This window comes from Trametes versicolor (genome assembly GCF_000271585.1).
Source record: "Trametes versicolor FP-101664 SS1 unplaced genomic scaffold TRAVEscaffold_1, whole genome shotgun sequence".
Classification (NCBI taxonomy): Eukaryota; Fungi; Basidiomycota; class Agaricomycetes; order Polyporales; family Polyporaceae; genus Trametes; species Trametes versicolor.
In genome coordinates this window covers 3,420,273-3,446,394 of record NW_007360321.1, presented here as the reverse complement: position 1 = coordinate 3,446,394, position 26,122 = coordinate 3,420,273, and the positions used below count along the sequence as shown (strand labels likewise).

The 26,122-nt window shown below is 60.9% G+C and overlaps 11 protein-coding genes across 11 annotated transcripts; 6 read left to right on the top strand and 5 right to left on the bottom strand.

The window, feature by feature from the left end:
• Window positions 1-690: 690 nt before the first annotated feature.
• On the top strand, window positions 691-2,537 carry TRAVEDRAFT_25899 (uncharacterized protein). Its single transcript, XM_008033686.1, has 4 exons — window positions 691-861; window positions 925-1,012; window positions 1,074-1,302; window positions 1,375-2,537. Exons 1-4 carry the CDS (start codon window positions 807-809, stop codon window positions 1,567-1,569), a joined length of 567 nt encoding a protein of 188 aa, XP_008031877.1. The 5' UTR covers window positions 691-806; the 3' UTR covers window positions 1,570-2,537.
• A 605-nt stretch (window positions 2,538-3,142) lies between these two features.
• On the bottom strand, window positions 3,143-3,784 carry TRAVEDRAFT_109260 (uncharacterized protein; the record flags this gene model as incomplete). Its single annotated transcript, XM_008034953.1, has 1 exon — window positions 3,143-3,784. The coding sequence occupies one exon, from the start codon at window positions 3,782-3,784 to the stop codon at window positions 3,143-3,145; it is 642 nt and encodes a 213-aa protein (XP_008033144.1).
• Window positions 3,785-5,224: 1,440 nt separating this feature from the next.
• TRAVEDRAFT_140114 (uncharacterized protein) lies at window positions 5,225-8,517 on the bottom strand. Its single transcript, XM_008034952.1, has 2 exons — window positions 8,267-8,517; window positions 5,225-6,109 (listed from the first exon to the last, which is right to left on the bottom strand). The coding sequence occupies exons 1-2, from the start codon at window positions 8,389-8,391 to the stop codon at window positions 5,398-5,400; spliced, it is 837 nt and encodes a 278-aa protein (XP_008033143.1). The 5' UTR covers window positions 8,392-8,517; the 3' UTR covers window positions 5,225-5,397.
• A 1,060-nt stretch (window positions 8,518-9,577) lies between these two features.
• Window positions 9,578-11,046, bottom strand: TRAVEDRAFT_68573 (uncharacterized protein; the record flags this gene model as incomplete). The annotated part of the gene is made up of 2 exons (XM_008034951.1): window positions 9,578-10,570; window positions 10,625-11,046. The coding sequence occupies 2 exons, from the start codon at window positions 11,044-11,046 to the stop codon at window positions 9,676-9,678; spliced, it is 1,317 nt and encodes a 438-aa protein (XP_008033142.1). The 3' UTR covers window positions 9,578-9,675.
• A 358-nt stretch (window positions 11,047-11,404) lies between these two features.
• On the top strand, window positions 11,405-11,712 carry TRAVEDRAFT_25897 (uncharacterized protein). Its single transcript, XM_008033685.1, has one exon. It carries the CDS (start codon window positions 11,467-11,469, stop codon window positions 11,698-11,700), a length of 234 nt encoding a protein of 77 aa, XP_008031876.1. The 5' UTR covers window positions 11,405-11,466; the 3' UTR covers window positions 11,701-11,712.
• A 491-nt stretch (window positions 11,713-12,203) lies between these two features.
• TRAVEDRAFT_159574 (alpha-galactosidase) lies at window positions 12,204-14,333 on the top strand. Its single transcript, XM_008034950.1, has 11 exons — window positions 12,204-12,402; window positions 12,458-12,475; window positions 12,536-12,648; window positions 12,700-12,725; window positions 12,782-13,022; window positions 13,081-13,122; window positions 13,180-13,246; window positions 13,306-13,428; window positions 13,491-13,558; window positions 13,624-13,769; window positions 13,828-14,333. Exons 1-11 carry the CDS (start codon window positions 12,213-12,215, stop codon window positions 14,102-14,104), a joined length of 1,311 nt encoding a protein of 436 aa, XP_008033141.1. The 5' UTR covers window positions 12,204-12,212; the 3' UTR covers window positions 14,105-14,333.
• Window positions 14,334-15,728: 1,395 nt separating this feature from the next.
• TRAVEDRAFT_110676 (uncharacterized protein) lies at window positions 15,729-18,618 on the top strand (the record flags this gene model as incomplete). The annotated part of the gene is made up of 7 exons (XM_008034949.1): window positions 15,729-15,793; window positions 15,854-15,976; window positions 16,040-16,500; window positions 16,564-17,882; window positions 17,937-18,155; window positions 18,217-18,300; window positions 18,355-18,618. The coding sequence occupies 7 exons, from the start codon at window positions 15,729-15,731 to the stop codon at window positions 18,616-18,618; spliced, it is 2,535 nt and encodes an 844-aa protein (XP_008033140.1).
• A 467-nt stretch (window positions 18,619-19,085) lies between these two features.
• TRAVEDRAFT_68570 (uncharacterized protein) lies at window positions 19,086-21,201 on the bottom strand. Its single transcript, XM_008034948.1, has 2 exons — window positions 19,948-21,201; window positions 19,086-19,879 (listed from the first exon to the last, which is right to left on the bottom strand). Exons 1-2 carry the CDS (start codon window positions 20,948-20,950, stop codon window positions 19,287-19,289), a joined length of 1,596 nt encoding a protein of 531 aa, XP_008033139.1. The 5' UTR covers window positions 20,951-21,201; the 3' UTR covers window positions 19,086-19,286.
• Window positions 21,202-21,617: 416 nt separating this feature from the next.
• TRAVEDRAFT_33600 (uncharacterized protein) lies at window positions 21,618-23,601 on the top strand (the record flags this gene model as incomplete). The annotated part of the gene is made up of 4 exons (XM_008033813.1): window positions 21,618-21,667; window positions 21,719-22,379; window positions 22,537-23,368; window positions 23,432-23,601. 4 exons carry the CDS (start codon window positions 21,618-21,620, stop codon window positions 23,599-23,601), a joined length of 1,713 nt encoding a protein of 570 aa, XP_008032004.1.
• Window positions 23,602-24,015: 414 nt separating this feature from the next.
• Window positions 24,016-25,138, bottom strand: TRAVEDRAFT_42276 (6-phosphogluconolactonase; the record flags this gene model as incomplete). The annotated part of the gene is made up of 2 exons (XM_008034021.1): window positions 24,016-24,586; window positions 24,933-25,138. 2 exons carry the CDS (start codon window positions 25,136-25,138, stop codon window positions 24,016-24,018), a joined length of 777 nt encoding a protein of 258 aa, XP_008032212.1.
• A 234-nt stretch (window positions 25,139-25,372) lies between these two features.
• Window positions 25,373-26,063, top strand: TRAVEDRAFT_42275 (HIT-like protein; the record flags this gene model as incomplete). Its single annotated transcript, XM_008034020.1, has 3 exons — window positions 25,373-25,475; window positions 25,558-25,703; window positions 25,761-26,063. 3 exons carry the CDS (start codon window positions 25,373-25,375, stop codon window positions 26,061-26,063), a joined length of 552 nt encoding a protein of 183 aa, XP_008032211.1.
• Window positions 26,064-26,122: the final 59 nt, after the last annotated feature.

Below are 26,122 nucleotides of genomic sequence, written 5' to 3'. Positions count from 1 at the left end.
GTGGCATTGTTCACTCAGGACATGGCGTACAAATGCTCAGTATGTTTTAGTATAACTATATTCCCTTCGGTGGTACTGAAGTCAACTGAAGCAGAGAAGATGTCATCGCGTTTTGATACATCCTGTGATCCTAGTTCATGATGTTGTTGCCCATCTGTGGCAATAATTGGCCGCTGTGTAGCACTCGGCGATGAGCGGCTTGCATGCATCTCTTCGTATGTTTTTGTTTGAGTCTGCATATCTATCACTAGTCGCACGCAGCGCATGCCGAGCAATCCGGCAATGCGCCGTTGTGCCGCACCAAAGGCAAGCGGCGCCACGCCCAGAAGACTCGCTGAATGCGAACTCGTTGTGATGCGACTACAACCGCCGCGATGGCTTCGAGAAGGCCGCACAATTTTCGAGGGCGCGTTCGTGACGTCCCACGCGAGGAATAGGCACACGCGAGCCTTGCCCCTCGTATACGCGCTGCAGAGTCGAGCAGGAGGATGGGGATGGAGTGTTGCCAAGGGGATGATGGAGTAGCGGCGGATGGCTGCGGCCCTGCAGTATTGGAGGAGAAGGGAGATCGCACGAATCAGAGGCGGGCTCGGATAGCCTGCCAAGTGATGATCGCTTAGGCGCCCATCTCAAAGGGCGGCCAACGGTGCGCGACGCCCTCCAGCTTCCCATCTTCTCTCCCTCCTCCTCCCTCGACGCTCCCAGCGACGCCCCCGACGACCTCAGCGGCTGCCCCTCCACGCTTCGTCCTTCGTTAGCAGTACCTCCCGGACACACTCGTTACCTTCACTATTCTACCAGAAGCCATGTTCGCCCGCTCAGTCGTCGCAGCTTTCGTTGCCGCCCCCCTTCTCGCCCAGGGTGCGTACATTCTACCGCTGGTGGGTGTATCTGGATAGTCGGACTGACACGTCGCCTCTCCAGTCGCCTTTGCGGCTTCCTGCGCGCGCCAGTACACCGTCAAGGAGGGCGACTGGTGTGATACCATCTCCGCTGCCAACAACGCGTCCACGTACGTCCCTATATGCTTACTTTTCCTTACTCTATCACTGACCAACAGTTGCACTTCCCAGGTACCAGCTCGCTGTCGTGAACTCGGCCATTGACAACGTCTGCGACAACCTCCAGATCGGCCAGACCCTCTGCCTCGGTACCGAGGGCGAGGACTGCCAGACCACGCACGTCGTCCAGGCCAACGACTCCTGCGACCTCGTCACCGGCACGTACAACATCAACGCTACGCTCCTCCACACGAACAACCCCCAGGTCGATGCCGACTGCACTAACCTCTACATTGGCGAGGTGCGCATTATTTCATCTTTTGCTGTGTATAGTTTGTGCGGGCGCTGATCGTTGCCCCGTGTGGGTGTCCAGGTTCTTTGCGTCGCGAACACCATCGCCGTGCCCGCTGTTGCCTCCGGCAGCGCTACGCCCGCTGTCATCATCCCCTCGACGGCCATCCCCGTGAGCACGACCGCGACCCCCGCGACGACGTCGACTGCCGCTACGGTCACGGAGACCGTGTCCGCCGACGACGACGAGGACCTGCCCTTCTGCGACGAGCTGTAAGGGCCTCGTCTCCCTGCCCCGCGGAACCGCAGCGTAGAGCACCCCACGCCCGCTCTCCGCCGCTGTCTCCGTCCGCCCGCGTCTCCGTTCCGACAGCACCCTGCCTTTATCCCCTCTATCGTCCTTCGTTCTGTTTTACCCCACATACCCAGCAGCATAGCGCGCCGCTATGCTCTTATTACCACCCTGTGACCTTGCACGTTGCGTAGATAGCTCTGTGGGCTCAATGGTCGGTGTGCACGTCACAATGTTGAACATCGCTAGGGGTCCCGGGACCCCGGGTTTCGTACGCAGTCTTTAATGTAGTGCCGAGAGTCGAAGTTTGCGTGAAAGCGATAATCGAAGCAAAGATAACAAGTACAGCAAATGACATCGTATGGATACACACCGCGCCCGGCCCAGTCCGATTCCCCCCATCACGTACGATCACGACTCCTCCAAGTACCCCTGCACGATGAGATGCTCGATGTCGGACCGCCGCACCAGAAAGCGGTGGCCGCGCTTGAAGTCGATCGCGCCGAGCTCGGTGTGCACGACGCCGCAGTCGCGCACGACGCGGACGTGCACCTGCAGGTCCTTCGGCGGGTGCGCGATCGGCGCGAGCAGGTCGATGTCCTCCGTGAGGCCCGCGCCCGCCCCGGCCGCGGACGAGAACGCGTCGGTGCGCAGCGTGAGCAGCGACGCCGCGTACGACCGCAGAAAGTCCACCTCGTGCGGGCTCAGCTTCGAGCGCACGTCCTGCGGCGCCGCCGCCCCGCCCATCTGCGCCTGCTGCTGCGCCTGCACCTGCGCCGCACCGCCCGCGGCGCCGGCGGGCTGCATGGCGAGCAGGAGGGGGAGCGCGCCGCCGACGGACCAGAAGAGGTCCTTGAGGAACTCGAGGCGGTGGTGGTGGTACGCGAGGAGGCAGCGCTTGTTGCGGAGGATGGCGGTCTGGTAGAGCAGCACGGTCGGCATGTACGCGTGCTCGGCGGCGGGCTGGGCGGCGGCGGCGGGGTCCGCGGCGGAGCGGGCGAGGGTGGCCTCGATGCGCGCCTCGAGCGCGCGCTGCTCGCGCACGATGGCGCGCACGAGCACGTCGTTGTACTTGAAGAGCGTGGAGGTCGCGGTTGAGCGCCGGGACTCGGTGAGCAGCTGTGTGGCGAGGTCGCCGTACTGACCCGCGGTGTTCATTGGGGGTGGGAGGAGAGGAAGGGGAGGAGGGTTGCCGGTCGGTCGAGTCGTGGCTGGTGCAGCGGACGACTGCAGAGGAATCGGGTGCTAAGAGCGCACGCGTCGCGTCGCGTGCAGTCACGTCCCGGTAACGGAAGGCCGTCACACCTATAATCAGGCCGTTCCGAAATCCATCGGCGTGTTCTTGACCTCCATCTCGTCCTTACGTGCGTGTCCGAGCTCAGAAACGCCTCGCGCCGAGCTGAGAGCTCATCGAGCCTATGTCCTAGCTTTTTTCAAAGGCAGCCCAGTGAGCGGACATAATACAACAACGTGTCTCCTAGTTTACAGGTTAGTAGTCCACATATACCCAAATCTGAGCTCATGATATGCATCCACAGGCCCCCGAACCAGCTGCGCATCATCGTCGCGGGCAAGACCCGGTGCATTTCCCCCACTCCTTCCCGCACAGGTAACAAAACTGGGCCCCGCAGCGGCATTGCATATGGGGGCAGCCACCCGAGCGCTCGACGAGGTACTGGCACCCAGCGCATCTCTGCCATTCATTCTCCTTCGCCAGGCTGAGCAGCGCATCGTCCCCGGCGGAGCGGCAGCCCGCCCGCGGATGTGCTTGCTCCTTGCAGCTCGCGCACGTGGTAGACGCGCACGCAGAGCAGCGCAGCGCTGTGGGGGAGAGTGTGGCGGCCCCGAGGAAGGCCGAGCAGTATGGGTTGTAGCAGTACACCCTGTTTGCGGTGCTGAACTCCCGCGTCTTCTCCTGGAAGCGATCGATGAGGGCCCGGCTGAGGAACCGCTCGACGTCCGGGAGTTCGACGACGCGTTTGCAGCACTGGGGAGGGAAGAGCGATTCATCCGCCGTTGCCCGTTCGAACATCGCCTGTAGGCAGGCCATGTCGAGACCGTGTCCGCATCGGAGGCGGACTACCGTCCCGAGCACGTCATCGCCGCAAATGACACAGGACTCGCACGGATGGGGAGACGCAGTGGGATACTCCTGAAGATACTCCTGGGGATACTCTTGCGGACGTTCGGTATACTCCATGATGTCTTCTTCGGCCGCATCTGATGGCGTTCCTTCGTCCTCCCAGTCGACGTCGCGTGGGGCGTCATACGGTGCTACGTCGTCGCTCTGAGGCCCGTCTGATGCATAGCTATACGGCGACTCGGCCTCGTGTTCGTCGGCACCCGGGTACGCGTCATAGCCAACCTCGTCTTCACTGGAGAACTCTTCTTCAGATTCCTTTCCCCCTTCGGACGCCTCCTCACCGCCGGACACGTCTTCCCTATCGGATTCGTATGCTTCCTGGGATCCATACTCGTCCTGGAACTCTTCCGACGCCCCCTCAGACTGGGCTTCCTCGTCAGGTTCGTGGTCCCCATCTCTCCCAGAAGAGCTGTCATCGCCCTCGTCCTGGGCACTGTCGTCCTCGTCGGCATCATTCCTGCTGCGCCCAGTGTCGAGCGTGTACACATCGTATCGTTCCTCTTCTTCGTAGATGCCCCGTGCTTGCACAGAGCCTCCCGCTGGGGGATGATATCCGCCATGTTGTGGCGTCAATGGCTCTCTGGTGCTCAGGAATGAGACAACGTCATACCCCCACCGAACTCTATGCTCACCCGCCAGCTGCCATGCCTCGTGCCCGCTTCCTCAAACAAGGCGGCCTGGGCGGCGGTGGCCTCCCCTGAGCAAGAGCCAGGGCGAACGCACGGTCGTACCGCGCCGTCTCCTCCATCTCGATCAGCCTGTCCAGGAGGTCCTCGCGGTACCGCCGGTCGCGCAGGTGGTCCTTGCTGACGTTCAGCAGGCCCTCCGCCTCCTCGGCGAAGAGCAGGAGCGCGAGGTCGCGGTCGCTGCCGGCGGTATTTGCGGGCCCACGCGCACGCTGCTGTTGCAGGCCCTCGATTTCGTGCAGGCGGAGCTCGGAGATGTGTTCGAGCAGCGCAGATACGCCGTCCAGAGGGGGTGAGTATGAGTGGGAAGAAGTGGCGAGCCGAGCCATTGCAACAACGGTCTCTGCGTCGAGAGATAGAGAGCCTTGCGGAGATGGAGTAGATGGAGCGCGTCCATTTATAGGATACGGGACGGCCGGGCGAAGGTCAGTAGATGGTGCCTTCTTCTCCCGCAAGACGACTCCCACCCGCGCCGACGGTGCTGCGGTAGCTGCTGCAGATTAGATAGTTGCGCCGGTATCCTTCCCTCTGTCGGACCTGTCGTTCCAGCAGCACTAAACGAGATATTATCCGTTTACCGCAGCGACAACGGCGTATCGCTGCGCCAGAGGGAGAGGCGGTGGTACCCATACGCTAGTTCTCCTGGTTGAAAGCGATGTGACAATGGTCGGCGTGCCAAGGCCCAGGGCTTTCGAAGAAGTGGACAAGGGCAAACTGTCTTTATTGCAAAGACATGGGCCAGACTTGAGCATGACCGCTGGAACACTCACTTCAGTACCTGCTGTCCACTCACTGGATAGAATGGAGGGTCATGAGATAAAGGCGCGACGTGACATTGATATGGTACTAGTACATGATGTCCAAACGATGTAGTATACAAACAAGAGAGCTTTAAAAGTGTTACAAATCTACACGGCAATACTGGAGACGGAAGCGAAGGCAGCGAATTCACCCGACCCTGTAGCTGGCGACAGGCGCGGACAGTTAAGCACGCACATAGAGTCCTGCATGCCAGGGCCCCGCCTGGGGAACGGGTGCGGCTCGAGCGGCGGCGGGACGATTGCTGCCGACTCGTCCAACCTGTGCGGCGACTCGGACGGGCGCGGCCTCCTCCTCTTCCGGCGGTACGTAGAACAGCTCGCACTTACACCCCTTCCATGGCACGCCGCACAGGTAGCAGAACTCCTTACCGCACCGGCACGTCATGTGGTAGCACCCGTAGATGTCGCGCTCGATGAGGTGCTGGCACGAGTAACACCGCTGCCAGCCCGCCGCCTTCCCGAGCTTGAGCACCGCGTCGTCCGCCCCTCCAGCGGGGCGGCAGCCTGCGCCTGGGTGCGCCCGCTGCTTGCAGGACCCGCACGTGCTGGACATGCATTCAGCCCGGGGGCAATGCAGGACGGCGGGGGCCTTCGTCGCCGCACAGAGGAAGATGGAGCAGCGGCGGTTGTGGCAGTACACCCGGTTCGCAGTGGTGAACTCGGTCGTCTTGCGCCGGAAGTGGTCGACGAGTACGGGGGCGAGGTATCGCTCGACCTCAGCCAGCGGGATCGGGACATTGCAGCACTTTGGCGGGAAGAGGGACTCGTCGACGGTCGCCTTAAGGAACATGGTCTGGAAACACGTCATGTCGAAGATGTGGCCACAGCTGACACGGACGGCCATGTAGTGGACGTCGCTAATATCGTCGACTTCGCTACGGCAGATGACGCACGTCGCTATATCTAACCCGGGCGCTGGATCGTAGAGACTCAGTGCCGGCGAGGCTTGCCGGTCGGGTGTGATCAGAGGGCTCGCGGGAGCTGCACGGATGGCCGGGCTTGGTAGACTCTCGATGGGAGCGAATCGAGGCCAAGGTTTTCCGCTGGAGCTGGAGGGCTCCGGCACCGGCGAGGCTGACCTGTCGGACAAGGTCGGCGGGAACGCGGGCACTGCACTGGCAGAGAGACGAATCGGCGAAGTGATCCTACTGCGAAGGCCAGGCGAAAATGCCCTGCTTGAGGACGCCTGTATCTCGAGGGGACCTTCCTCCGCCCATACAGGAGCGGGACCCGTGTCAGGCGTCGGAGGTGACAGTGTGCCGCATCTGCTCGGGAGCAGTGAAAACCCCCTGGGAAGAATGATGTCAGTCCCTGGTGCTAAATGTTAAGCTCACGGTTGACTTACAGGGTTGCATGCTCCGGCGGCGATGGCGCAGTCTTGTATACCTCCGACTGCAATGGGGGCGCCAGCGCATACTCGGCAAAGGAGTTTATCTCAGGAGCGGCGACCGGAATGGGGCTAGATCTCTCCGATTCTTCTACCGGAGCCAGTGCGTCATCGTCCGAGCCCTCAGGAGTCACTTCGCGTTCGATGTATCCTCCAGAGACGAAGTGAGGCTCCGTCGGTATGGCCATAGAAAGGCCAACAAGAGCGTTCGACTCTGCTTCGGGCAGCTGCTCCACATTCTCGGCGAGGCTGACCGCGTATGCTCTCGGGCTGCAGATGGTGCGTCCAGCCCCCTCGACCTGCGTGGCTGCGGATGGTCGAAGATCTCTGGGTCCTTGTGTCGAAATACGCAGGCCCTCTGCCTCTCTGGCAAGTTCTTCCGCTCGAGCCGTAGGCTCTGGCACCACCCTCTCGCTAGCAACGGGATGCAACGTCCGTGCAGGCGCGGGGTACCCACCTTCGCGGGCCTTGGGGGAATCCCACGTAGGACTCCGTTGAGTGACCTCGTAGGGGACGCGTTGTGCGGTCGCAAGGTGTACGCGAGCGCGAGCGACAGCCTGGAAAGCCCGCGTCTCGACTGGGGAAGAAGGACTCGGAGTGCTCTCCGTGAACTCTCTGTGGTGAGGGACAGAGAGGCACCCAGTTGTTTTGTAAAGGTTCTCTGTGCTCTCGAGGGAAGCATGGATATGGCGGGTGACAGGTAGGGCGGGTCGAGGGGCCGCCACATAAGCAACGGCGTTGACCACGGGAGTGGGATATGGCCGCATCTCGTCAGGAGCGGACGTCTCCGTCGTTGCCTGAGGAGGAGATGATTGTGAAACTGGCACCAGTCGGGCAGGGGGAGAGCTGACTGTAACTCGACGAACCAGACGTTTCACAGAACTGCCAATACTGCACTGTTTCGAGGTGTCGAACGCGGCGCTGGCAGGAGTTGCCAGGGGCGCCTGAGAGACGGGAGGGGACGGGCTGCTAGCGGGTTGGGTAGCCCAAGCGTTGCCTGGTACGGCCCGTCGGGAAAGTCGCTGCCCAAGCTCAGACCGGAATACTGGCGCGCGTTGCGTTTCCGCGGAGTATGGGTCTTCGGCGACGGCGTGCTGGACACGCCGTTCTGCGGCCTCCGGTCTGTCCTGCGCAAGAGGGGGGGTATTTCCGTACGCCCCAGGCATCGGCATCTCGGAATTCCCAGAGTTGGATCGTTCTGTAGCGCGTACCGTGGTAGCCCGTCGTAGCGGCGGAAGGGAGGTGGATGTGAGTACTGGAGTATTCGACAACTTCTCTTCATCCAGGCGCGGCATAGAGGGGTGAGCGGCCATCGTACATCCGTCGGGGTTTCTTCTGTTACCACAATCTCTCTGGGTCGTAGTATAGAGGTATGGCACCGCCTTTGATGTGAGAGGACTCGTGAACGTGTGGTGCGAGGGCCAACTCAGAGTTTGTGTCGTAATCACAGACGCCGAAGGAGGCCACTCTTCTTCCGCTTCCTCACAGATCGTCTCGGGCTCTTCGTACCTCTGGACAGCCTTTCCCTTGTGCATCCGAGAGAAACCTCTGAGAAGTCACCTTGTCCGCTTCCGTTGAGTGCTGCTAACCCGCTGTGATATCATTGTTGAGTTTAGATATACGTGTAAGCCAAGGTGTCACTTACGCTCCATCGTTACCGTCCACTGGGTTCCGCGTCCTACGTCGAAGATTAGCGGGGCGTGGGGGAGGGTCTCTTCCCTCCGCCAAAGCGAGAGCGACAGCGTGATCATAACGCGCAACGTCCTCCATCTGGAGGAGCTCATCTAAGACCTCCTCGTCGTGCCGGCCATCGTGCAAACGGTCCTTGCTGACGTTCAGGAGCGACTCCGCTTCTTCTGCGAACAGGGTGAGCGCAAGGTCGGCGTCGCGTAGAGACCTTTTGTTTGATGAGCGGAGAGTTTGCACGCGACGCTTGGCTTGGAGTTCCTCGATTTCGAGGGGAGGTAACTCGGAGATGCGTTCGAGCAACGCGGACACGCCGTCCAAAGGCGGAGATGCTGCTCTGTAGGTGTGCGCCGAAGATGCCATGGCTGCAGCTGTGTGTGGTGAGCAGTGATGCAGAGGAGGGCGATGAGGTGAGGACTGCGGCGTCGGAGAGGGTTATATAGTGCACGGGCACAGAGCACCCCGACATGCGCCGACGTGCTGCTACGGTAGATGCTGCAGCATGTGTCATGGCGGCGCCGACATCATTCCTAGCATTCCCAAGGAGGTTGACGGACTACCCGCGGCCGTCACACAATGGAAACCTTCGTTGCTGCGGGAGGTTGCTTCAAGATGTGCCACGTTTGCCGTTGAAGGCGTTTCTTGCAGCAGCCTCACCTGGTTCCAAATAATATGATTATCTATCAGTGACAGCGGAATGAGTATCCTTCGTATGCCCCTATAAACCCCGCGCGATACGACGCACCTGGCAGAACTGTCAAAAGGCCTAGGAGCGACTTCAGATCGATCGTTGTTTGAATTTAGCAGTCGCTTGACTTGTACCGCCGCCTGCAGTGCCGCTGCCGAGTCACTGGGAGATGCAGAAGATACGAGTCACCGCTAATTTATGGAAACGTACCTGAAAGAGGGGAGCGTGGCTCGAAGCGCTCAGACTGAAACGCTGACCGGGACCGTCCAGGCAGGCTCGTCCGAGTCAAGCGCGAGCACACGGTGTATGTATGAGTTCGAGTTGAGTATGCAGGATGCAAACTCTGAGATGCAGATTGACCCGGAATACTATATGTCGCATGCGTACGCGGTATCAAACGGCGTTGCAAATTTTTGCGAGCTGCCTGACTCCAACATAAGTCAACGGGGGGATTAAATCTGTATCACCATAGATCCACTGTCACTTCAAGCGCATGTGTCGCCGGTACATTGTATCAATTCTTGTGCACTGTTTCATACACTATACATAAACAAATGACCTCGTGCGATCGATAAAATATACAATACATGGTACCGCCGTGGAATCCAGCCACCGAGCGAGCTACTTACACGCTACGCAATATTTCACCTTTACCCCGCCAGTGGAAGCGCGCTCACTCCTCAAGCCTCAGGCTCCTCCGGCGGCACATAGAACAGCTCGCAGTTGCACTGCTTCCACGGCGCCGCGCACAGGTAGCAGAACTGGTTCCCGCACCGGCACACGATATGGTAGCACCCGATCGAGAGCTCGACGAGGTGCTTGCACGCACCGCAGCGCTGCCACCCGTGTTCCTTCCCCAGGTCCAGCACCGCGTCCTCCGCCGCAAAGTGGCACGGCACCCCCGGGTGCATCTGCTCCTTGCACGCGGCACACGTCCCCGCGCCGCACTGCTCGCAGCGCAGCGTCTCCGGGTTGGGCGTCTCCGCGGGTGCGGCGGCCCCGAGGAACGCCGCGCATGTGGGGACGTGGCAGTATACGCGGTTCGCGGTGCTGAACTCGCGCGCCTTCTTGTGGTAGCGGGCCACGAATGCGGGGTCGAGGTGCGGCTCGGCGGCGGAGAGTGCGACGGCGCCAGTGCAGCACTTGGGCGGGAAGAGCTCCTCGTCGACGGTCGCGCGCTCGAACATCTCGCGCATGCAGCCGACGTCGAAGGTGTGCCCACAGTCGAGGCGGACGACGGTCGAGGCGATGTCATCACCGCAGACCGTGCAGCAGGGGGGTGGAGGCGGAGGTAGAGGCGGGGTGGGCGGTAGAATGGGCGAAGGAGGGGAGGAGATGTCGGTCTCGAAGTCGACGTCTGCGAGCCGCTTGCGGAGGCGGATGACGCGAGTGCGCAAGGCCCGCTGGGCCCTCAACGTCTCCATGTCCACTTCTTCGTCGTCTGAGGTTTCGTCTGCAGGGATTTGCCCCCAGAGACGAATGGGTGCAACCTTGCGCATCTCGGACTCGCCATCTTCGTCTTGCGGAGAGTTCGGGCACGTGTCCCCCTCTGTACTGTAGGGAGGGGACGATTCCCTGGGGAAAAGGTCAGTCGACCGAGTACTCGCTCTGAGTTCATGGCGTGCTTACCATTCGTCCAGCACACGTGAGTGTCGTTCCGGGAAGTCGGGAATAGGTGGCGGTTCCCTGCCCTCCGAAAGCGCAACAGCCACCTCATGGTTGTACTGGTCCATCGCCTCCATCCGGACGAATTCGTCCAGAGCATCTTCGTTCCGGCTGACATCTTTAGTGTCTTGCACAAACAGTTGGAACGCGAGCTCTTCGTCTTCCAGCGCTTGCGCCCCGGGGCTCAAGGGAACTTCTGGGACGGCGCGGCCCGCAGGGCGCGGTTGCGGGGTATCGGCCAGCCGTACTCGGGCGACATGCCCCAGTAACTTGGACAGAGTTATGTCATCTTGAAAGGGGACTTGCCGCGGAGCTTTCGGGAAGAGATGAGGGGGCCGTTGAGCATTTGCCGGCGGGAGAGCGTTGGCGGTCAGGACCTTCAGCATGGCGGGCTCGTCGCGGGTGGGTGCTGAGTAGTAGCTGAGCCCGAAGTTGTAAGCCAGAGCCTCAAAGGAGGTCCGCCCTTATAATACGATCTGCGAGCGACATTGAGGGTCTACTGCGCAAGGTGCGTCCTCCTGCAGGAGGCCACACGTTGTGCGTCGGAAATGAGCCTGAGTGCGTGGGGCAGCGGGTGATACAGTGCTGCAGCATTCTGTGTACGCCGTGGGCCACGAGTCGATGGTCACAGCTTCTATGAAGAAGTGTCAGGAGATCATCTAAATACCGCTATGAGTAAATCTTTTGGCTCACTTGTGCATTCATTCACAGGCCTAAGCATCGGATAGGAGTAGCGGGCATCCAAAGTACGTCAGTGTAGTTGGGCCATGGTAAGCAGCGACTGACGTAGTTGCAAGCCGGCTTATATGTTTTCACTTCGATTGACCCCCGCTTCGGCGGTGATGCCACGGCAAAGATCCCAACGGCCAAGCCTGCGTCCTGTCGCGATCGAAAATTCGTCTGAGTCGCTGAGTCAAACATACTGCTGGGACAGTGTGCCCGACGATCAAGCCGGTGCATCCTCGTGTGTCCAGATAAGACTGCAGCGAGTGAAGCCGATAACCCGAGATGGGAAGGAGGAGGGCTGCCGCAGTCCATGAATCACAGGCTGGAGGAGCAGATGAGGGTCCAGGAAGGAGGCGCTTGGTGTCACGCATCCTATGCAAGGAGTGTTTGTGGCGGTGCACGACGCGCTCTACCGCAGCGCGGGACGGACACCGACACGCGGCTCTCGCTGGTCCCATGGGGTCGCCCAGGTCCAGCCCCTGTTCGGCGCGACGCTTCACGCTACGCACGTTCTCTCCCCCAGCTCTCCTCTTCGCGCGGTCCGCAAGCCCTGGTCGCCGCTCAATGCTCTGGAGCGCTGCAAACGCGGCGAGCGTCACCTGCGGGCCCTCGGCTTGTCATCTGACTGCGCGTATAACGTAGTGACGTCCCTTCCTCAATGATTCTGCGCGTGCCTGCCATCATTTCCCCGCGCCGCATCAGACTTCACTGCATCCCCGAACTCGAAGACAGTCGAGTGTGACCTCACCGTCCTGCTCACCCGACCGTATATAAGCTCGCTATACCGCCCCGGAGCTTGACCTCAGCGGCATCCTCGTCTGACATCATGACGCTCTCACTCCTCGCGCTCACGCTTGCGCTGCCCGCGGTACTTGCGCTCGACAATGGCCTCGCGCGGACGCCCCAGATGGGTTGGAACACCTGGAACCACTTCGGGTGCGGGATCAGCGAGGACACCATCCTCAGTGCTGCGAAGGCGATGGTCTCCAACAACCTGACTGCCTTTGGCTATGAGTGTGAGTTCAAATATACATGCAGCAACTTGGCTTGGTCCTGATCGAGCGCATGAAGATGTCATCATGGACGACTGTGAGTACTCTATATGTGGGCTTCGTACATTGCGCTGGGAGCTGAGGATGTTACGACCAGGTTGGCACGCGGCTGCCCGAGACCCCGACACGGGCGCGCCTGTTGCGGATGCCACAAAGTTCCCGAACGGGATCAAGGCGCTCGCCGACGAGGTGCACGGGCTGGGTCTTAAGGTATGCCCTCATCCTACGTATACATTCATCAATATCTGATTGTTTGCGTAGTTTGGGATTTACAGCAGCGCCGGAACGTGTGTATAGTCGGAAGTCTTTGACTCAGCTGGCTTACTGACAGCCGCCCTTGCAGCTATACCTGTGGCGGAAGGTTCGGGTCGCTCGACCATGAGGAGATCGACGCGCAGACGTACGCGTCGTGGGGGGTCGACTACCTCAAGTACGACAACTGCTTCAACGAGGGCCGCGCCGGGACCCCGAAGATCTCCTATGATCGGTTCAATAACATGAGTCGTGCCCTGAACGCGACTGGCCGGCCCATTCTGTACTCGATGTGCAACTGGGGTGAGGACGGCCCCTGGAACTTTGCAGTGGTATGTAACCTTGCGGGCTGCTCATGGTGTTCACGGGCTTACGCCTTGGCGTTGATAGGATATTGCCAACAGCTGGCGTATCTCTGGGGACATCCACGATGTACGTTTACTTCGCGCGCCGTCAAGCTGCATGCACGACGACTTACACTTTGCACAGGACTTCGACCGTTTCGATGACCGCTGCCCGTGCACGGATATTCTGGATTGCAAGCTCCCTGGCTTCCGTACGCACCTCGCACTGCTCCTCCCCTTGCATGCATCCTTACTTACACTGCACCTCCAGACTGCGCCATGTCGCGCATCATCGACTTCGCTGCACCGGTCGGGCAGAAGGCCGGTGCCGGCAAATGGAACGACCTCGACATGCTCGAGGTGGGCAACGGGGGCATGACCTTCGATGAATACGGTACGTACCTTCTGCGCACGAACCTCATCGCCGTTCTTACCCCCTGCTTCCTTGTCTTCCAGTCACGCACTTCTCCATGTGGGCACTCGTGAAGAGCCCGCTTATCCTCGGAAACGACGTGACCGATATGGTAAGTTACCTTGCTCTCTGCTCTCTGCTCTCTGCTCTCGTCGAGGCTGACTGACTCGTGTTCAGACCAACGAGACCCTGTCAATCATTACGAACGACGCGCTCATCGCCGTCAACCAAGACTCCAACGGCTCCCCCGCGAACCGCATCTGGAAGCGCACAGTTGCCGAAGGCGGTGATCTGCAGCTCTGGTCCGGCAGCCTCGCGAACAAGTACGTGCCCTTCCCCTCACCTCCCCTTCGCCTCCCCCCCTCACCCGCGCGCCCACAGCCAATTCGTCTTCGCGCTCATGAACACCTCGCCGAACGCGCAGACCGTGAACGTGTCCTTCGCGGACGTGTTCGTCGACCAGGGCGCCGCGTTCGCCGCCGGGACGTTCACGCTCTACGATCTCTGGCAGAAGGACGACGCGGGCGCGTGGGGGAAGAGCCTCGGGGACTTCTCCGGGAGCGTGCCGAGCGTGGAGGTCGGCACGCACCAGACGAAGGTGTGGAAGGCGGTGCCGAAGTCGACGAACGCGCGGAGGCGCGACAGGCGGGACTTATGACTCGTGCCAGTGGCATTAGCTTTGGGCGTGGTGGTGGGCGGGGGCGCGATGGCGTGGTTTACCAGGTTCCGGAAGGAGGAGAAAAGGAGGGTGGATCTGAAGAAGACTTTGTAGCTCCCGAGCTTTGAAAACTTGACACTGAATCGCGCTGGATTTTGTAGGTTACCGTCGGATGTGATGTACTTGTCGTTGTACTACTCTTCGCTCTCCTTATATCTTGCTGTACGCCGTGCCCATTACGCGTTTGTCGAAGGAGCGACGCGTTGTTCGCACGTGAAATGTGACCGACGCGTGCTTTCGTCACGACGTCTCGCCACGACAGGCATTTCTTTTGTGCCTCAGAGGGCTTGCTGACATCCTCGTAGTGCTCTCGGTCTGCATATGCTGTCAACGCTAATAAAACACTAGGCTTCAAATCAGTTGCCATCTGGAGACAACATCAGCACCCGCTACTTCGCGGGGAGAAGCTACAGAACACAGTGGATCAGAGGCCATTTGCTCGCTGTGGTCAGCTGCGCGGTGCGTCTCATAATACCACGGGAGAAGAGCTCCTATAGGAGAGCTTATACTATACAGTCATCCACCGACCGAAGCTCAGCGTGCCGAGTCGTGAAGGGACACATGATATACGAGTCGGCAGTACTGTGCCGGAGCTCAGCAGTTTTAAAGCTTCACGCTTGGTATGGCTTGCAATCGTGTCTTTACACTGACTTGGGTTACGGTTGAAGATGCGGCGCCCGGATCGCAGCCTGGGACGTGCCGTCAAGCCGGTGTTTAAATGTATGATTTCGTACACTCGGGGAGGCCAGCGCGACGCCCACTCATGTCTTCCGGTGAGCTCGACATGATTGAAATGATGTACACAACGTCTGATCGCATGGAGCCTTCATAGCATTCGTGAGTTAGTGAGCGACTCACCTTCTGAGTCGCACCGTGCTTCGTGGCTGTTTGGCTTATTCCTGAGCACTTTTGACGGGCTATGTAACTACTCTGGGTGATCCCCGGCCCTTGATCAGGCTGCAGCTATGGAAAGGTGATTTCGTCACTGGTGGCAGCTTGAAGCGAGTCGCCACTGCGCCACTTATTTTTCTAGAGTCGCCGTATATGGCATCCATCTTGTGTCTTCCATCATAACTACAGTGTCATATAGCCGGATTATAGACCCCCACGCGTTGGAATATCCCTGGACAAAGTCAGACTGGCAGTCGTTAACTTGAGATGCCTCAAATATAGCCAGTACCGTTGCCAGCTGGCCGCCAAACAGCCTCAGCTAGATAACTAGTTTTGGACGACTTTCTAGGTAGGGCGGCCCGTTGCGGTATAGCATGCCTTGTACGCCCATGAAGGGGATTTTTTTAAATCAGATACAGCTCAAGAGTCGCTTCCTTGACAACAAGTTGCAAGACTGCCGCAGCTGAGGAGAGCCGTTGAGGCGGCTGAATACTACACCTTCCATATGAGGCAGGATTTGTCAGACTGCGAGGAAGTTTGCGCCACTCTGGGCGAGCGCGCGCCAGAGAGACGCAGGCGAAGCGCGAATCATCATCCATACCTCCGACCACGACCACGACCCTACTTCCCCCTTCACGGCCTCGTACATTCCCCTCTGTACTGCAGGCCGACTATGCTTTTTGACCCCGAGACCGCGAATCACTTGAAACCATGGCTCGTCAGGACACTTGAGCCAATGTGCGTGACCGCGCACCGTTTCACATGGGAGAGATGCTGATATGTAAGTGTATGTTGCAGATGCGACGCTGAGCCCGGTGCGCTCGCGGATTACATTCTTGCCCTCTTGAAGCACAACGCACCAGAGGCGGAGCTACGGAAAGAGCTGTCTGCACAGCTGGAGGAATTCCTTGAAAAAGGCGTGTGCTTCTCTCGGTTGACTTGCGTCCCTCTAGCTTACGCGTTGTATCTCGCTGCAGAGTGCAGCTCATTCGTCGATACGCTCTTCACCGCCCTACGGACAAAGTCGTACCTCCCCTACTCTGCCACTCCCTCTACCAGCACCTACCCCTCCGCCAGCACCTCTGCCGACGTCGGCATCCCAATTCCCTTAGACGGCCTCTTGAACCCTGCACCGGTGTCACCCGAGCGAGGGCGCAAGCGCGGCATCGACAGTGAAGACTACGACACGCACGGACCATCAAAAGGCCCCCGGCTGAACAACGACAGCCAGTTCTCGCGCTACGGGCGTAACGACAGGTCATCATGGGGTGGCCGGGGGGATCGTGCGGATCGTGGAGGGAGGATGGACGTGAGTGGACGACCCGATTTCATGGACGGAGGTATGGCAGGAATGGATATGGGAATGGGTGGTATGAATGGTATGAACGGACGGGGGCAGAACTACCGGCCACCAGAACGGCGTGGCATATGCCGGGATTATCACAGTGCGTCCAGTCCTTTGTCTTCGCCGTTGCTGCAAGTCTCACTCTCGTCGGCGCGTCCTCAAGACAACGGCTATTGCGCACGCGGCCAGTTCTGCAAGTACAGCCATGGCGACGACGCCGTTATCCCACAACAACTCTTCCCCATGGCTGGCGGCGCATTGCCGTTCATGTCGATGATGGGGGCCGGGGGCATGCCCTTCCCAATGAACGCTGCCGCAGCCGGCGGCGCCTACGACCCTCACGAGCGTATGGACATGCGACCTGCGGCGGCGGGTCCCTTGAACGGTCGGCCACCAGTAATACCTAGGACAGACGATGGTGGGGGGCCGATGCACCGGAAACCTGCCGAGCCCTCCGTCGTTCAAGATCTTACCCCCCAAGTACCCATCACTGACGTCTCGCCACACAATACCGGCGAGGGCTTCCGGCCTCAACAGAGGGCGCCCATGGAGGGGGTAGTTCCCACATACGACGCCCCGCCACACATGCCTCCGATGGACGGCGGAATGGGCTCAAGACCGTTCCCCATGAACGGTGGCAGAGGTGGGCAGCCTCACAGGGGACGGGGTCGCGGTGGCGTCTTCAGCGGCGACGCACACAGCTTCCGGCCGGAAAAGCGGAATGACAAGACGCTTGTGGTGGAGAAGATCCCCGAGGACAAGCTCGCGCTTGGCGCAGTAAACGATTGGTTTAGCAAGTTCGGTACGGTCACGAACGTCGCAGTCGACGCGCCGAGCGCAAAAGCCCTCGTCAGCTTCTCCGCACACGACGAAGCCTACAAGGCCTGGAAGTCAGAAGAGGCGGTCTTTGGTAACCGGTTCGTCAAGGTCTTCTGGCATAGGCCGATGGAGGGTCACGGACAGGCTGGTCAGCGAATGCTTGCTGCATCAGCACCGTTTGTCTCTAAGCAGGCGGCCCCCACTCCTTCTACCTCCGCTCCCGAAGGCTCCCCTGCACCTCCGACACCCTCTACCTCCACACCGGCTTCTCGCAAGCCTTCTGTCGCATCTACGTCTTCTGCCCTTGCCGCGAAGCAGAAGCTCCTCGAGCAGCAGATCGCGGAGCAGAAGTCGCTCATGGCCCTACTGTCTACTGCGTCTGCTCAAGAGAAGAAGGACATCATGGCCCGGTTGCGGAAGCTCAACGAGGAGATGAAACCGTCCGCCACGCCAACAGCCGCGTCTCAGACGCCGCCGCCGGCTGCATCCTCCCCCGCGCCGGCCAAGCGGGCCGGTTCCACCCCCCAGACGGACGACCATGAACGCAAGGAGCGGGAGCGGTTGGACAAGGAGCTCGAACTGCATCATGCGACCACCCCTGGTGATGCGGAGGAGGAGAGCACCGAGGAGCTGAAGGCAAAGCTCGAGAAGCTCAAGGCGGAGGTTTGTGTGCAATCCTCTAAGCTATGTGCGCCAATGCTGATAATCTCTGTGCAGGCTGCCAGTCTGGGTATCACCGAGGCTGCCGAACCACCGGCGTACCAAGGCTCAGGGTATCGCCCTTACCGTGGCCGCGGGCGTGCTCGTAGCTTCTTCCGGGGCGCTGCTATGCGTGGTGGGCCGCCTCGGAGCATGAAGCTCGACCTCCGGCCTAAGAAGCTTTTGGTAAAGGGTGCCTCCACGGAGTCCTTGCAGGCCGTGCGCGACTGGTATGAGGTGCGTCGAGTCGTTGCATCAGCATCTGTATGGCGTGTGTATTGATGGCGGCTCTGCATAGACGACGGGCCAGGTAGAGTCGGTCGACACTACGGACGGCGGCGACATCGTCGTCTCTTTCTACAGCCGTGGTGCAGCCGAACAGGTTCGTGTATATGCTACATCTCATCACCGGTGGGCGTACTTATCGGTGCTCCAGGGTTTTGCCAAAGGGTCGCATATCGCGACCGTCGGGCCCGTACAAATCGCCTGGCACTCAGGCCAGCCGACGAATTCCGGCACCCCGGCAGCGAAGTCTCCCGCGCTGGCCTCGCAGCCCAGCGCGCCTAAGGAGGAGGACTCCGCGATGGACGGCAGCGTGCCCGCGCCCGTCGAGGACGCGCCCGCGGACGACCCGCACATGCACGAGGAGACCGACGCCGGCGGCTGGGGCGCGGACGACGACGGGTTCGGCATGATGTGAGGGCTCGAGCCCGATACCGGGGGGACTCTTCGCCGCGCCAAGGATGAACTCCCCGCTCGCCCGTCGATCGCCATGGCCAGCCAACCTTACCCCGGATCTGTGTGGGGAGGCGGTGCGATGCGCAGTTGTGCTAGTGTATAAAGGACGCGCCGAGTGGCCGCTGTCTGTTTCCGCTCTTTCTCCTGCTTCCCTTCTTTTTCTGTGCGCATGCTTTTGTAACTGTTAATACTGCTCTGGCTCCGCCGATAATTCGAGACCGACGGTGGCCCCGAAACGGCGGGCCGCCGTACGCGCCGTCTGGCGCACACATCTCATCCCTTGCTCGGTGTGACCTTTCCCCGCCCAGTCCCCAGAGACTTGCGAAGAATAGCCCAATGGTGGACGCAGGCAGCAACATGAATGTGCGTATACCACAGCATAGGTCAGGCTCTTACGTATGTCTCACTTCTGCGGGCACCTCCAAATGTTTGCTGACGGCCGAGCATTCATATGCACGAGCGGTAGTATATGTACTAATGTGTGTAACATGTGCAGCGTTCCGGTGTGCAACGTTCTCCGAAGCATTGTCTCTCGCCAACCCCAACACGCCTCTCCAACAACTCATCCCACACTCTTATCCCATCCGCCATCACCACCCGTCGCCTTCCCTCCCCGCCGATGCGCCAATGCTATGACGCACGCCGTTCACCGGCACCCCGCGACCGCGACCGCTGTTTCTGCAGCTTCGACGACCGCCGCTGTGACCGCGACCGCGCTCTCGCCTCCCGCTCGCGCTCCTGTTCCTGCTCCTGCTCCACAAAGTCCCGCGAACTATCCTCCGGCTCCACCCAGCTGCCCACATACCCAGTCTGCGCCAACGGGTCAAACAACGGCGGTGCCGCCCCTGCAGGCAACATGCCCGCCGCCAACTGGGGCGGTGCCGCTTTCCGTACTGGCCTCCCTCGTGCCTCCCTCTCTCCGCTCGGCCGCCGCTGTTGCTCTTCCGGGACCGAATAAGGCACACCGGGCATTCCATACATGGACGGAATGCGTGGTACGGGCGGGACCGGGCTACGCGGTGGCGCCGGTGATGCCTCACGGGACGGCGCGAAGAACGCAGGTTGGGGAAGCGGGGGCAGCGGATTCTCGGCGGGCGGCTGTGAGCGTGCCCTGCGTGCCTTCATGCTCGCGCTGTCCCCGTTTGCGTCGCGCAGCGAGGACGTGCTCGCGACGCGGGAAAGGCTGCTCCGAGGCAGTGCGACAGAGGCGGATCGCGGGCCGACTACAAGACGCGACGCGACGCCACACGTTAAAATGTATACGGAGGTAAGGCGGGCTGTGGGGACTTACCGGAGGACAGACGCGAGCTGCTGCCGCTCGCTTCGCGGTCCATGCGCACGTCGACGCGGCTCTGCGAACGCGACGCGCCCCCGAGCCAGGGATCCGCGGTGCTTCTGCGGTCGCCTTCCCCGCTGACTCCATAGAAGCTGCTCGTGCGCGGCGTGCTGCCGTACATGCTAATGCGGTCGTCCGTGGGTCGCCCAGGAGGATACAGCTCGGGCGCAAGCGGTGCGGGGAGCACGATTTGGATGTTGCTATGGATGCTGTGCGCGGGCCCACGCAGCATGTTGGTGGACTGCGTGGTGCGCATCGAGTGCATCGTTCCCGCGGAGGACACGATAGAGAGAGCGCGGGACTGTGAGCGCGAGGTGCGCGGAGGTCTTGGGCGGGCGGGGGAGACAGCGTTGCGCATGAGAGATGCGGACGACTCCACCGAGTGCGTGAGCTCAGACGGGGACGTCGTGAGCACCCCGCCGCCCTCCGAGGAGTCGCTCGCGACGCTCGCCATACTATTGTGCGGGTTGACGTCGCCGAAATATGATGGATTGGGTGCACGGAAGTCTTCGTTCTCAACGCTCAGCGGGTGCGGATAGGGCAAGGGCGAGCTCTCGGCAGAGGTAGCCGCGTCCTCTGCCATCCACGAGTTCTCGCGCGATGGACCACGGCTATAGTCGGAGCTGCCGCGGATGAGCGACGCGTTGCTCGCGCTTGCCGAGAGGAAGTGCGCAGAGTACATGCGGGGATGGGGCTCAACCCATGTCGCGGGGCGCGAGGAGTTGCGGTCCGCGAAGGCGGCAAGTTGTTGCTCGCGATGGTGCGCCAGGTCCTGCGGAGGTGGTAGCGGGATGTTGCGGTCGCGACGGCATGAGCGGGCCAGGTTTCGCCAGAGGAAGAGGGTGAAGACGAGGACGACGACGCAGCCACATACGACGGCAATAATGATGATGGTCGACGTCGAGAGCTTCCCACCTGAGTCGTCCCGGCGGGCGAGCTGGTGGGAGTCGATGAACATTAGAGCCCCAGACGAGGAACGGGTATCGAGTACTAGTCTGTGCAGCGTAGAGTGGGCGGAATAGATTAGAGGGGGATAGGGAGCGTGTGTCTGAAGGAACGGCGTCGGAGGCGAGCACAGGTAATCAGCACATAAAATGGAGGGCGGATGTCCACGCTTGTCGTTGTCGGCAACGTTGTTGACTGTCGTTGCCAGTCGGTCGCGAAGCGGTGCGCGCTCGAGTACGCGACCAAGGGGAGCACAAAGACGACGAGGACGGCCGAGGCTGACAGCGGCGTGCAACAAGAAAGAGGGGGGGAGAGGGAGGAGGAGGAGGGCTGGCCGAGCAGCCGCGCTCGACTGATGAATAAATGTCAGCGATGTCAGCTCCGATGTCGTCGACGATGGAGAGGCACACTGCCATATTTTGTCTTTTCCCTTCCCGCTTCGGCGCGTCGCCCGACAACACCCATCATTCTGCCCGCGCCTCCTGTCACCCCGTCACATTTATGTCGTCCACCCGTCACCTCCCGTCACTTGGCGGCCCGGCCTGCGTCGCGTCCCCGCCCTCCTCCTTCTCCTCCTCCTCCTCCTCCCTCCTCCTCCTCCTCCTCCTCCACCACCATCACCATCCCCACCTCCTCCGGAACGCCCGCCGCATGGCCCTTCGTTCTGCTCGCCGCTGCCGATGACGACCGCCCCGCCCTCTGCTCGTCGCGTCGGCCCCCGCTCTATCCAGTCCGTCGCGTCCTCCACCCAGTCCAAGGACAAGTCTCTTCTCTCTCACAGGCCGCCCCCAGCCAAACCTGTCACCCTCGCAAAACGCCTGCTCTTCCCTGGTCTTCCTGCCGATACAGACCTTCCACCTCTCCTCGTCTCTCCTGCTGCCTCGCCTGAGCTCAATGTGGAACTCTACGACTTCGTAGCCCTTGCGCTGAGAGCGTACGTAAACCCCTGGTGGACGAAGATCACGCGTTATGACAAGGAGTTCCTCCCAGAGATCAACCGCATCCTCACCGTCGTCTTTCGTGCTCTCGAAACCCGCCTTGTCGTGACCGATCTGTCTCCTCTGGTGTTCCGCGACCTGCCGACGCTGCTCACCCAGCACTGGACGGACTATCGCAATGCTGAGGCAAAGCTGCACACATCCTACGCGAGCGGTGGCGCGGCGTCCCTCCCCCAGCTCTTCCACCAGATGCAGCCGCACATGGCTGTCTCTGCCGAGGGCGTCATAGATCCCGTGTACGTGCGCCAGGCCGTAGACCACATCTTGAAATCGTGTTTGCCGCCAGACGACTACGAGCCTGAGACCGAGCGATACATCGTGCGGGAGGTTGTCCTGAAGGTCCTGGTGGGGAGCGTGCTGCCGCGGGTCACCCAGCCGTGGTTCGTGCACAAGACGATCCTCGACCTCATGGGCGCTGAGAACCCTGCAGGCGTGGGTACCGAGGTGAGCATCCTCGTGTTGCCTGCCTCACAGTTATTTATACACGATGTACCTCTTGTACCTTCTACCTACCCGTGCAGCAATTCATGTCCTCCTCGATGCCCTGTCCGACGATAGCGATGACTGCGTCTGAGCCATTTATCTAACTACCGCTTTACAGGTCTCTATAGACGACCACACATCGTCGGAGCGACCGCTTCTCCAACGCCGTGGCTCGCAACACTTCTCCTACCAGGCCTTCGCGATCCTCGTCCTCTCCGCCGTGCAGTCCGTCTCCGGTGTTTGTCTGTCTATTCTACACGCATACAGGCAGGCGCGAGAAACGATCCGCAAGGTGAACCAGAGCAAGGGCGTGCACCCCACAGACGACCACCCCTCGTCCACGGAAGGCGCACATAGCGGAGGACGAGAGACTCCCGAGGCGCAGGATGCGACCCCAGTCCCTGTGCCGCGGACCCCAGCGCTCCCTGGGGTCCTGAGCGTACCGCAGGATCTGCAGAGCGCGAAGACCATACTACCCTCCCCGCCCTCGTCTGAGTCGGAGTCGGTAATGAGCCCGCGGTCTCAGAGCTCCAGCACGCCGCCAGACCCAGCTATCGCGTCCGTACCTGCACCCACCCCGCCCCCCGCGCCGATCCCGAACTACACCCACCCCCCACTGACATTCCTCCTCACGCTCCTCACACCCCCGCCCCCTTCCTCTCATGCAACGACCTCACCACCCACCACGCAGCCCCACACAACGGCCCGCGCGCTCGCGCACGTCCTCACGCTCCTCGCGTCCCTCGCCGCGCCCTTCCTCGCGCGCCTCCTCCCGTACCTCCTCTATACACACGCGCTCAGCACACATGCACTCGCCTCAGGGGTGCGCGCCGCGCGCCGTGCGCTCTTCCCCGAAGGTTGGCCTGCGACTCCGCCCCCTGACCCCACACTGGAGGAGCAGGCGGAGCTAAGGGCGCGTCTGTGCCGGAGGCTTGTCGACTCCGTCCCAAGTGAGTCTTTCCTTGCAAGTACCTGATGACGCTTGTGCTGACGGACTTTCGGTGGATTCGCAGGCCCACTGGGGCTGTGGTTGGGGCCGACGCCTGCAGCACGGGCAGCGACGGTGGACGCGGCTATCGGCCCATTGGATAGTCAGGCATGCAATGCGCATCTCATAGTGTTCATTTTGGACCTGGTGCTGCTGACGGTGTTTCCGGAGATGGGCGTGAGCGAGGAGGGGTGACGATGGTGGCGCGTGGCACTATGTCTTATCTTCTACATGGTTGTCGGTTTATGCTGTATACCCAGGTCGGATTGTGTACCTTGGTGTTGAGTGAGTGAATGAGTGCCTGCTGGTGCCGGTGGACCCTTGCTTGGCTCCGCGAGCTCGAAAGTCAGGGTCCCCTGTGTGAACAATGACGTATCTTACACTTCGCGTCCATGAGTCCTAGTCAAGGCTAGACACGTTTTGCAAGACGTGTCTATATGCACACAAAAGCGTGAAGAACAGAGCATTAAGGGGAATCATCCGAATAAGCATATAAAGACATACGGGCCCTATGACCCACAGTCCGAGTGAGAACTTCTACGGCAACATACACACCCCTGAACTACTTCATCATTAATCTCCTTCTCCAAAAATGTCCGCGCACGGCAATTAAAGCTTGAACGGCGTCTTCGGATACTGGACCTTCGCTGCGGCAGCCTCGTCCGTGAACCAGTACAGGTGGCCGGGGTTCACGGGGCGTACGCGGCTCGCGGGCAGGCCCTTTTCCGGCTCGTCGAGGATGGTGTGGAGCACATCCGCCTTGGCCCCGTTCGCCACCACGAACGCGATACGCGACGCGTGGTTCAGAACGGGAAGCGTCAGCGTGACGCGCTTCGGCGGCGGCTTCGGGCTGTCGTCGATGTACGCGACCCAGCGGTCCTCCTCGCTGAGGAGCGCGTGCCCGGGGAAGAGCGAGCAGGTGTGCCCGTCCGGGCCGATGCCCAGGAGGATGAGGTCGAAGATCGGGAAGCGCGCGGAGTCCTTCATCGCGAACTCGCGGATGAGCTCCTTCTCGTACGCGTCTGCGAGCTCCTCGAGGTCGTCCGCGAGCGAGGGGTCGATCGTGTGGATGTGCGAGGCGGGGATGGGGACTTTGCTGAAGAGCTCGCGCGTGTTCAGCGCGTGGTTGGAGTCTTCGTGGTCGAGGGGCACGACGCGCTCGTCGGCGTAGAAGACTTGCCTATGCAAGAGGAGCGGTGGTCAGATTGGAGGATGCGGGAGTAGTTTGGGTCGATGAGAGAGAAGCTCCTGTTCTACCGATCACATTTGTTGAACATGTTCCGCAGGACAACTGATCGACCATGAGTCGCCTAGCCTGGCGTCTACACTACGTCGAGGACACCGTTGGAGAGCTCAGCGTACCAAGTGAGCAGCGGCTTATGCAGGACAGCGCCCATTTTCAGACACACAATCCGGGCCGTCCAACGCGCGCAGATCGACGGCGCGGCCAAAGTGGTCGTCGAAGACGAGCAGATTGTGCATCTCAGGGCGATCTGAGATCATGAAACCACGGGACGAGTACGTACCACTTATCCCATTTCACGGCGGGGTTGTCGATGAGGCCGGCGAGCTGCTGGGGAAGCGAGCCGCCGGAGATGGCGACGGTGAAGCGGCCCTTTTTCTCGATGGACTCCTTCTGGGCCCGGACGATGAAGCTGGCGAGGGCGCTCTGGAGCTCGCCAACACCGGGGAACGTGAGCAGGACCGGCGCGGCGGGTGCGGAATGTGGCATCGGGTGCAGAGGGGGAGCGTCGAGGTCGATGGATGGGGCAGCGGGAAGAGGAGAAACGGCGAGGGCGCGATAGGTGCGCGATAGAGATGGAGGCGAATGTATTGAGGGAGATGCGGAAAGGTTTGAAAGGCTAACAAGGTGTGGGTGTACAGTATCTATACTGCTTAGCCGAGCCGAGCAAATACGATCAGCCCTGATGTCATCGCGGCGCCTCCTGTGTGCTGTCCCTCCGCCATGTCCGCCCTCCTCTTCGCCTCCTTCGACGTCTCCCGCCAGGCCTTCTATCGCACCCGCCTCGCCGCCGCCATCGTCAACCTCAAGCCCATCGTTCCCGGCCGTGCGTCTCTCTCGTTCTCGCTCTCACACCGCCCGCGACGGGTCCGCGCCATGCCGGAGTTGTCTCACGCACCGGCCTCCAGATGTCCTCGTCATCCCCACGCGCGTCGTCCCTCGCCTCGCGGACCTCAAGCATGATGAGCTCGGCGCCCTGATGACCTCCGTGCAACACGTCGCGCGCGTTATCGAGCGTGTCTACGGGGCCGATGGTCTGACCATCGCCTGCCAGGTGCGCCACACTTATGCTGAGTGAGCGCGCGCGATTCACTCAGCTGGGCTTGGCCAGGACGGCAAGGCGGCCGGGCAGACCGTGCCGCACGTACACTTCCATCTCCTGCCGCGGAAGCTCCAGGGAGACACGTTCGAGCGCAACGACGAGGTCTACCCTGCACTGGAGCAGTCCGAGGGTGAACTCCCGGCCGCTCTCCGCCAGGTCCCGCAGCCCCTCCAGATGGACGCGGACGAGGACCGCAAGCCGCGCTCGCTCGAGGACATGGAGAAGGAGGCACTGTGGCTCAAGGAGTTCTTTGATGCTGCAGCCGAGGCTCAGCCGGACACAGACGGAGATCAGATTAACAAGACATCGTAGATACTGTCGGTGCGATACGATAGGTATACATAGAGATTGGGGAGCAATGATCAAAGCAA

What these genes read in the sequence shown, in the direction of transcription:
- TRAVEDRAFT_25899 (XM_008033686.1), top strand. Translation starts at nt 807, where the DNA reads ATGTTCGCCCGCTCAGTCGTCGCAGCTTTCGTTGCCGCCCCCCTTCTC. An exon ending in CGCCCCCCTTCTCGCCCAGG is followed by an intron (nt 862 to 924) that starts GTGCGTACATTC and finishes TCGCCTCTCCAG; the next exon opens with TCGCCTTTGCGGCTTCCTGC. An exon ending in GCTGCCAACAACGCGTCCAC is followed by an intron (nt 1,013 to 1,073) that starts GTACGTCCCTAT and finishes TGCACTTCCCAG; the next exon opens with GTACCAGCTCGCTGTCGTGA.
- TRAVEDRAFT_140114 (XM_008034952.1), bottom strand. Translation starts at nt 8,391, where the DNA reads ATGGAGGACGTTGCGCGTTATGATCACGCTGTCGCTCTCGCTTTGGCG. An exon ending in GTGGACGGTAACGATGGAGC is followed by an intron (nt 6,110 to 8,266) that starts GTAAGTGACACC and finishes CATCTGCCGTAG; the next exon opens with CGAAGTCGACGATATTAGCG.
- TRAVEDRAFT_25897 (XM_008033685.1), top strand. Translation starts at nt 11,467, where the DNA reads ATGTTTTCACTTCGATTGACCCCCGCTTCGGCGGTGATGCCACGGCAA.
- TRAVEDRAFT_159574 (XM_008034950.1), top strand. Translation starts at nt 12,213, where the DNA reads ATGACGCTCTCACTCCTCGCGCTCACGCTTGCGCTGCCCGCGGTACTT. An exon ending in TTGCAAGCTCCCTGGCTTCC is followed by an intron (nt 13,247 to 13,305) that starts GTACGCACCTCG and finishes CTGCACCTCCAG; the next exon opens with ACTGCGCCATGTCGCGCATC. An exon ending in TCCGGCAGCCTCGCGAACAA is followed by an intron (nt 13,770 to 13,827) that starts GTACGTGCCCTT and finishes GCGCGCCCACAG; the next exon opens with CCAATTCGTCTTCGCGCTCA.
- TRAVEDRAFT_68570 (XM_008034948.1), bottom strand. Translation starts at nt 20,950, where the DNA reads ATGTTCATCGACTCCCACCAGCTCGCCCGCCGGGACGACTCAGGTGGG. An exon ending in CAGCTCGCGTCTGTCCTCCG is followed by an intron (nt 19,880 to 19,947) that starts GTAAGTCCCCAC and finishes CGCGTCTTGTAG; the next exon opens with TCGGCCCGCGATCCGCCTCT.